The sequence below is a fragment of the Carassius gibelio genome, chromosome B24 (assembly GCF_023724105.1).
Source record: "Carassius gibelio isolate Cgi1373 ecotype wild population from Czech Republic chromosome B24, carGib1.2-hapl.c, whole genome shotgun sequence".
Taxonomy (NCBI): domain Eukaryota; kingdom Metazoa; phylum Chordata; class Actinopteri; order Cypriniformes; family Cyprinidae; genus Carassius; species Carassius gibelio.
In genome coordinates, this window is record NC_068419.1 from 12,813,429 (window position 1) to 12,822,876 (window position 9,448).

Consider the following 9,448-nt stretch of genomic DNA (forward strand, 5'->3'; position numbering starts at 1 on the left):
ATAAATAAATAGAAAACTATTTTTAAAGGTGGAGAATACAAGATAAAGAGCCAAATAACATAAAACAAATCTTGATTAATTGATTAAGAGCAGGGAAGTGTCTGTTTGGCCAGAAACTAGCAATAAATGACATTAATTCTGAAAGAAGCAGAGCATTAGGTTGGGGAAATACCTAATATGATGCATCACGTGTCGGGCATTGGCATCACATGATACCAATTAATGCTTTAAATCGAGATACAAGCAGAGTCCCAGAGAGATTAATAGCTGTTGTCTGTGTCTACAAGTCAGTGGAGATGATTATTACCGAAGTAAATCTCATCCTTCGTTGTCATTGTAACTGAGGAACCTATGGGGATATGTCTGGGCAAGAGGTAGGGGCCAAGCAATTTATTTCTACAATTCACCCAGCCTTCTGAGGGGACCACAATTATTTTCTTTCCCCCTGTATGCCACACGCTCTTTGAGTCGAAAAATTGAGTGGCTCGGAAGCTCTAATCAGAGGTTAAGACAACAGCACGCCGCAGCCTGCAGATCATCAAGCGTTTTTCCGTATCCCATCGCCCAGGAGCACAGAGCAAATCTAAGACGCTGACTCTCACACTCACCTTTAATAAGCCCAGACGCTGCAGGAGGGAGAAACACACCCTGACATATATTTGATGGGGAATATGCCATCTTCAACAGATTAGATGGGTCACAACAAAGACGATATTTTGACTACAAAGTCTTGTTGTGTATTACTAAATGTAGATGTAGGGGCTTACAAAAAGAGGGTTGAAAGAAAGCAATCAAAACAACTAGAAACCCAGAAACTACACGAGAAAATTATTTATACTTAAATATTTATACCAAGAAACAGATTCAGGTCACCATGCTAAACCGATGCTCTCATGCTATTAAAAAGGATAAAATTACCATAAAATTAAAAGGAATTTTAAGAGATCTACGCATTAAATCAATAGTGAATTCTCAAAATAACAACAACAAAAAAAGACAGAATCTCTAACCTTATGACTTCCTCTGTTTGTCAATGCGTTGTAGTTTTGTTCTCCACTTTGTACACATTCAGGCCGGCAATTTCTTTGAAGAATGCATTTCTCCAGTATCTCTTTGGCCTCTCCCGCACACCAACTACACCAAGATGATCTTGGCAAGATCACGTATCATCTGATCTTCTTGACTGGCTTTCTTCTTTTTGCTACGTTCGCGGATGTAAAACTGATACCACATAAAACTGCAAGGACATCAGGATGAGGAAATACTAATGATTTTGATTGATTTTTTAGCTTCGAGAGAAATATGGTCTATAGGAAAACAAACTCACTTGTTGTTGGAGAGTTCCTGGAAATCAGTGGCGGCTCCAGACAATTTTGATTGGGGGGGCAATGGGGGGTCCTGGTCTTTTCAAGGGGGGTCTCATGAAAACCAACAAAAAATACAATGGACATGGCTAATAACTGCATATTTCTGCTACTAAACAACAAAAACACCTTTGCAATGTAAACAAATGACAGGCTACATTTGTTATTCATATCCTTCACACAGCACTTTCATGTCAGGTATATTATGCATTTTTATTGACATTGATATTTTTTACATTTATTTCCAGATAGATATTATTGAGTTTACAGGCTAAAGTGGTCTTGCTGTTGTAAACACTGTTGCTTTTGTAGAAAAAATATTTGCATCACATTTAAAATATAATTATATTTTAATTCATTTCTGAATTGTTTTTATTTTTATAATGATAATTCAGAGAATGAGAAAATCTGAATAAGCCTTACCAGTGTTGTGATAATTATTTTTACGTGTTAAAAATAAATAAGTACTGTAATATAATAAAAGTTTATTCAAATAACATAAAAAAGACCAGACCCCTCGATGCCTGTGAAACTTTTCTCCCTCAAACAGCTAACGTTAGTGTTACTTCTACACTACAGGCTACACACAGCAACATATCTGCATGTTCTCACATCACATCGTTCTTGTAAAATAATAATAAGTAAATAAACACCAAAATCACTTCGCTGAGAATGAAACACCACTTACCAGCTGCCACGATGTTGAAAATATCCTCTAGCAATTAAAAAATGCGCGTGCAGCATGAGGAATCTTCCCGGTTGGATGAGGTCGTAGTCAGGTGAACTGTCATCATGTTGGTCATTTTATTTACGGCTAAATTATTATTAATAAATTGTACTAATATTATGATTGGGCGTGGGCAGGCATTCACAAAAGTGTATGTTATTACAAAAAAAAATGAGGAAATTTTGCTTTGACAAAAGGGCACTTAAGGGGCAAAGGAGCAGGTGCTCAAGTGAACCGGTTCTTTCGGACAATTCGATCAAATAAACCAGCTGAAAAAAAAAATGGTTCAACGGTTCTTTTGCGCTCGATGTAATGCCGTCATTGGCGATGATTGCCTTTCATTCAAGCCTTTGGGTTACCCGCGCTTATAACATTAGCAAAGAATCAGTTCAGAATCAATCACCAAAAGAATCAGTTCGGTTCAGATGCGCTCTGTGTCAGTCTGCTTCACGCTGAATCACGCATGCGCAGTTATCATCGGTTCTCGAATCGGACGCGTCCGACAGAAACGGTTCTCGGTTCAGTGTATGAGTAAAAATGTCGAAATAATTATTATTTATTATTGTTCTGCGTAGTTTGAAGAGAAACATTTTTGGATCTTTATCCCGAATATATATATTTTTTAATCAGGAAGAGGCTGGGGGGTCAAATGGGGGGTCAAGGCATTTTTTGGCAGGGTCTTGAGACCCCCCAAGACCCCCCCTGGCGCCGCCGGTGCTGGAAATGCTTGTTGACGAAAGTAATGCAGAAAGTTACTTGCCTTAAGGAGTTTTCACAAGTCTTTCCTTTGCATTTGGATGGCTTCTTGTAGACTGCTGGATGTTGTAGAGCTGCCTTTCTTTGTTTTCTATGAAAGTTAAACACAACTGAAACAATCTAGCAGAGCTCTTCAGTGCAGAAGCATTAAAGCCTGAATGATGTTAAATAACATAAGTAACAACCACCTGGACATGGATTTTGATTTAATAAGATCTCACAGAGTCTAGTTTATTTTAATGGGGTATATACAACTACATTATTCTACTAACAGGTAATGATGTAACTACCTGGCGAATTCCCGCAAGGAGCGGAAGTGTCAATTTGAAACAGAACACTCCGACAGCCGCATGGGGGTGCTAATGCTACGTGAACAACTCGAGAGTAACAATGCTGAATGTGTTTTTCTTTTTATTCCTTAATATTCCTATATTTAATTCCTTATATATATATATATATATATATATATATATATATATATATATATATATATATATATATATATATATATATTCATATATTATTATTTTTATTTTATTTTTTATTTATTTATTTTATTTATGCTGGTACACTTGTTGTTTTGTCTTTTTTCCTCATTAAATCATATATGAAATAATTTAGCCTAACACTGCTTGCTCACTAGTGGATCCTCTGCAGTGAATGGGTGCCGGTATAATTACAGTTTATACAGTTTTTAAAAATATAACAATAATCCACAAGTAATCCACATACCTCCAGTCCATAATGTATTATGAAACAAAGAACAGCATATTCATAAGAAATACATCCATCAAGGTGTTGACTTAAAACGATGCTTCTGTCCAAAATATGAGTCCAAAATATCACTTCCTCCAATGAAAAATCCACCCCCTTATTGCCCTCTCACATCAGAATCTTTTTTTAATTTTATTTATGCTTGATCTGTGCATGTTTCCTTATTCAGATGAGAAACAACTTTTGGAGACAGCAACATTATGGATGAAGGACTAATTTATCTGGATTTCTTCCAAATCTTGGATTGATTAGGGTGAGCAAATTTCCAGCAATTTTTCATTTTTGATTGGTATTCCTTGTGAAATACATTGGATGAGATTTTAATGAAGCAAAGAAATGGCAAAGGGAACTTTTTTCTTTCTTTTTCTTTCTTTTCTTTTTCTTTTTTTCTTTTTTTTTTTTTTTTTGGTCTAGGCGATCTCAAGAGTTATGATGGTCTGCTGCCTGTCAGATGAAATAGTCATAACATTCACAATAATGTACGGTTTCTCTTGGTTGGGGAGAGCTCTCCTCTGTGGGCTTAAACGGCTCTGGGCTCTGTGATACACAGGTCCCGATGACCACCCAGCTTGACATTTGATGTTTTTTCTTTTACTCGCCCTTCTGCGGGCCCTAGGTCAGCCGCTGCTCTCAGATACTCAACGTCAACTTCCACAGAGCCTGTCACTCTACACCCAAAGTGTGATTCTTGTCAAAAATGGTACATGGAGAGCCTGTGTGGATTGATGATGTTGACTATTGCTGGAATATCCATGATCTTTCATCTAATTTAACCTAACTGTTGCAGGTGATGTTTACTTGGAATCTATTTTAAAACCATTATTCTGGCTATTTATATTTGGCAAATGTGTAAATAAAATATGGTCAGGATAGGATGTGCTGTTATTTGCAGTCTCTCAAGTATCCAAAAAGACAAGAATACCATATTGTGAAGTGCCTTTAATATTTCAGATTTAATAAAGACTCAGAGTCATTCCATCATAAATTAAAGCAGTATACCCATTTCACTCTTTAGAAGGCGCCAGCCGTGATCGTCTTGCATGATATTTCCAATTATCAACTTTGAAGAGTGAGGGAAACTATTAATTAGGGAGGTTAAGAATGGGTTCAGTGGACATAACACATACTGAGTAGACCTGTCAAACCCAGATTCACACTTTATACACTTTACTGCAGCTCCGGAGCTTCTCTGAAAAGCTTTTTAATAGATAGAAAGCACAAAACCGGTTGCTTATTCCAAGGTTTATCTTTTACTAATGAGGTTATATTGTAATGATTCTCGGATAACACCTTTGTTTAAATCAGTTTAATATGTCAGTGTAGTTTCTGTCATTTGTATTTGATTTTAATAGTTTGTTTTTAATTTTCTTTATTAATTACGACTAATGAAGTTATTGAAGAAGTGCAACTAATGTGTTGCACAGTTTGTAACTTCTGGTACCACTTTGCTTAGACAATTAAGGTAAGAATTAAACTCAACTATTTTTTTTTTTATTATTATTATAATTTTTTGGCAATAAGTATTATATTTAAGTATTTTTTTAATTGTATTAATAGCATATGTCTTTTAATGCAAGAAGTTGCTCTACTGTATACACTCTTAAAAATAATGGTTCTTTATTGGCATATATGACTTCACAAAAAAACTTTTAGAATCCAGTTATAGCAGAAAACTGTTCTTTATTTTTTATTTTAAATGTTAAATCCTTAAGTAACAATTTTCAGTAAGGCCCCATGAATAATATTTAACTACAACAAACTAAAATTATTCTAAATCATTAACAAAGATTCATAAATACTGTAACAAATCTATTTTATAAACAAAGTACTGTTTGAGATTATCTAATGTTTCAAACAGAGGATCATAGCTCTTCTTCTCCACAGGGTGGAGCACAAGACTTTTGTGTGGCTTTGAAGGCATTCAATCTGGATACCGATATTACTAAAGTGCATGCTTATTTTTCTGGTATTTAACTCTATATTATCAGCTTCAAGTTCATAGCAGGTTTACTTATTGTACGTTACATGCAAAACTATATGTTAGCTATTGCTATGCAAAAGAATACTGATTTCCCCCCACAGTTGGTTTATAAATCGGCTGTTAATTGTGCAAATAGACTCTTAAAATCCAAGATTCTGTCCGTGCCTGATTTTATTGTCCAGAAACGTCCGCTCCAAAATTATTACTGTACTTGAAAAGAAGGGATGGGCGTGAATCGCCCTCTAAAAAGGGCGAAGGAGCAATGGGTTTTCTCCACTCTTATTGGGTGCGCGCTTCACTCTTTCTCAAGACAGCTGAAGTAGCAGGAACACGGATTGCACCAACTATGGATATAACAGGTAACATAATGGACAACATAAAGTAGAATGAGCTCAAAGAAAACATAGAAAGAAATACTAGATTTCATGGTGCTGTTGTTGGCATTTATGGATTTAATCGGAAACGTATGCAATTATTATGGAAGTGGTATTAACTATAGAAAAGGATCTCGGGTTACAGTGTAAAACTTTATTTTTGTTAACGCAGTTAATGTTAAACGCAGTTGACGTTGTATTCTAGCTGAGATTAGGTGCTGCGTCTCGTTGCGCAATTTAACATCGTCAACCATCATACTGAGATAGTTCAAGATAAATTATAATTCCTGCATTATTATTATTATTAGTAGTAGTAGTATTAAATATTTAAATATTTTGTTCTGATTTCTCGTTTTTTTTTATCATTCAGGAATCATTGTGCAAATACTCTGAGCACCCTCAACTGATGCGCATAGACGAAAAGAAAAGGAGTGTGTGACGGTGAGTTACACAGAGAGAGAAAGAGTAAGAGAGAGAGAGAGCGAGAGAGAGAGGTTAGTTTGGACCAGGTGATAGACCCACATCAAACCTCCAAGGGGCTGGTGGTTAAGATCAGTTTGCATAGGATTCTTGTTCCGATCATGGTGCCAGCATCCTGTCCCGGACCCTTTGCCATGCTGGCTCTCGCCTTTCTCCTGGGATGTGGCATAGGGCTCTGTCTGGGCCAGAATGACACGGAGCCCATCGTTCTGGAGGGAAAGTGTCTGGTGGTATGTGACTCCAACCCCTCTTCTGACGGAGGAGTCACCTCTTCGCTTGGGATATCTGTGCGCTCCGGCAGCGCCAAAGTGGCTTTTTCGGCCGTCAGAGGGACAAACCACGAACCTTCGGAGATGAGCAACACATCCATGACCATCTATTTTGACCAGGTCAGGTGTCCCGTTGGTGACTTTGTAATCACATCAACTGCATATGCTCGGGAATTTCAGCCAGAAACTTCCCGAAATAACAAGTTCTATTCTATTCTATTGGACGTACTTGTTTAAACAGTTTAGTTGGGTTTTTTTGGGTGGGGGTGGGGGTGGGGGTAACTAATATTATTTCATTGAACGCATTAAATGTTGGGCAGATACAATGTATGACGTGCCTAATAGTCTCCAATATATACCTTTCAACGAATTGCTTAGTTGCAAAATCTTTTTTTATCGCCCATACTGTCAAAAATTTTACATATAACCAAGTGTATAGATTAACAAGCGTGACGTTTTTAGATTAACAATAACCGACCCGCTGTCATTAAAACCGGCCTGTAGTAATTAAAACTGACCAGATGTATTGACAGGTTTGCGCTTATGGCAGGCCGTTTTAACATGTAACATGATTTTTTTTTTCTTTCCTTTTCCTTTTTCTTTTCTTTTCGTCGTCTTTTTTTTTTTTTTTTTTTAACCAGTAGGATATATTTATTATAATTTTGTAAGGTTATATTGCCAAATAAATAATAGTATCAAATAAATACTTGCACAACTGGAACTCAAGCTAGTATATAACTATTCAAACTGTTACCAGTTATCAAAGAAGAATAGTGCCAGAATTAATAGAACTTACAAAACTGAAATATCTTCTAGCAATAATTGGAATACATACAAATGGAATGAATATCATATCATATGCAACACATATTTCATATAATTGAATGGTCAAAACACACACTCACACAATTTCTCACTACCAGAGTAAGTGCTAGTATCCAACGAACAGTTACAAAAAGATTCCACTATTAGATGATCGTCAAAATAATAAAATAATAATACACATCTAAAACCAAAAATATTTACTGGTTGTTTGTAAGGAATTAATGTTAATACCGCTTGCCACACTGCGCTCGAGGATCCGCAAATGTTGGTGTAAAATTGCTAATCTAAAAGTAAATATGATATGTAGATTCGCACATTTTCATTTCCTATCGGATTTGTAACACTTCATGTTGCTTTTGTTTCAGGTCTTAGTAAACATTGGCAATCATTTCGACCTAAAAGCGAGTTTGTTTACCGCACCACGCAGAGGAATATACAGTTTCAGCTTTCATGTGGTCAAGGTCTACAACAGACAAACCATACAGGTGAGCAGAGCAGTTTTGCACAAAATACAATTGCAGTCACCTCTCATGCTATGCGTTATTCACGAACCCTTGTAGAAAGTCTATTCTCTGCTTTCAAAGGACTAAAGTGCGTTGTGTCATGTTATTCAGGTTAACCTGATGCAGAACGAGTACCCGGTCATATCTGCTTTTGCTGGAGATCAGGATGTCACTCGGGAGGCGGCGAGTAACGGAGTTCTACTGATGGTGGAGCGCGAGGATCGAGTCTATCTCAAGTTGGAACGAGGGAATCTAATGGGCGGATGGAAATACTCCACGTTCTCTGGATTTTTAGTCTTTCCTCTTTAACTGACTCGCAGACGTGTTACTGCAAGTAATATTTTCCAAGTGACCGAGGAAGAACGAGCATTAGTTCTTTGAACAAAACTGAAATCTAGCAAAATTGTATATGGACGCGTCCACAGGGAGTTCCCGCCTTTTTTGGCCGCAGCGATTTTCAGTCGCGATTGTTTGGATTTTATCGATGGGAAACAATTCGCAACTGACAATTAACTGGACCACAATATAAACGAGAAGATATTTAAGACGAAGACGAACTTCAAATCCTGAACTAGGTGTATTTATCAGTGCTTTATTTTGTGTTTGTATAGCCTTAATGATTCGGCTTCCGTCCAGTGAGGTGTGTGGTGTGGAGCTGCGGAAGTGCTTTATGGCCCCGAAAGCATTTTTGCACGAATGGAAGATTCCTGTTTTGTGCTGTCAATGATGTGTCGTTTGGATGCAGAACATACTGAAAATATGCCAAATGTAGGCCACCTGCTATACAGTGAATATAATGAGAAAAAAAAAAAAAAAACATATATCAGCCAATGAAGACGTCTTAAGAACTTTTTGCTAGACATCTATCTAATTTATAAAATACATATTTACATTATGATGTGTTCTACATTCCGGATAATAAGTAGCTTTGATTGATTTAGTGTTCAGTGACAATGCTCACAGATGTAAGTTGTGGAAAAAGAAAAATCCCTATATAATGTTCCGCCTAATAAAATATTGTATTGTACACTTATTTACTCAATCTTTTTATTATTATTATTAACCTTGATTATTTTTTTAATGAATGATAAAAATCGTATTAATGAATTGTGCATGCACATTTTTCTTTGCTTTGACTACCATGCAATAGCGAATATAACGGCGCTGTCCATGGTGCTGAAGCAACACTCAAGAGTTCAAGAAATATTCTCAGATGTCTCAAGACTGGATGATAAACAATTATGTATGCTGCTCTAAATACATTATTTATTTTTGCAACCTTGAATCATTGTCTGTTCGGCATTTTTCTTTTCTTTTTTCTTTTTTTTTTTTTTTTTTGGATAAGACCTACAATCTTTTCCGATTATGATAATGACATACCTGAATGAATGGACT

The 9,448-nt window shown here is 36.4% G+C and overlaps 1 protein-coding gene and 1 pseudogene across 1 annotated transcript; one reads left to right on the top strand and one right to left on the bottom strand.

Annotated features, from left to right (window-relative positions):
- The window catches only part of LOC128013106 (F-box only protein 15-like), an 8,087-nt pseudogene extending 3,463 nt beyond the window's left edge, over positions 1–4,624 (bottom strand).
- A 1,194-nt stretch (positions 4,625–5,818) lies between these two features.
- Positions 5,819–9,086, top strand: LOC128012953 (cerebellin-2-like). The gene is made up of 4 exons (XM_052595558.1): positions 5,819–5,961; positions 6,347–6,845; positions 7,916–8,035; positions 8,165–9,086. The coding sequence occupies exons 2-4, from the start codon at positions 6,558–6,560 to the stop codon at positions 8,360–8,362; spliced, it is 606 nt and encodes a 201-aa protein (XP_052451518.1). The 5' UTR covers positions 5,819–5,961; positions 6,347–6,557; the 3' UTR covers positions 8,363–9,086.
- The last annotated feature ends 362 nt before the right edge of the window (positions 9,087–9,448 follow it).

Bases quoted from the DNA above. Each gene is read 5' to 3' on its own strand.
- LOC128012953 (XM_052595558.1), top strand. From the start codon at position 6,558: ATGGTGCCAGCATCCTGTCCCGGACCCTTTGCCATGCTGGCTCTCGCC. The intron at 6,846-7,915 runs GTCAGGTGTCCC...CTTTTGTTTCAG, and splicing joins TGACCATCTATTTTGACCAG to GTCTTAGTAAACATTGGCAA. The intron at 8,036-8,164 runs GTGAGCAGAGCA...CATGTTATTCAG, and splicing joins ACAACAGACAAACCATACAG to GTTAACCTGATGCAGAACGA.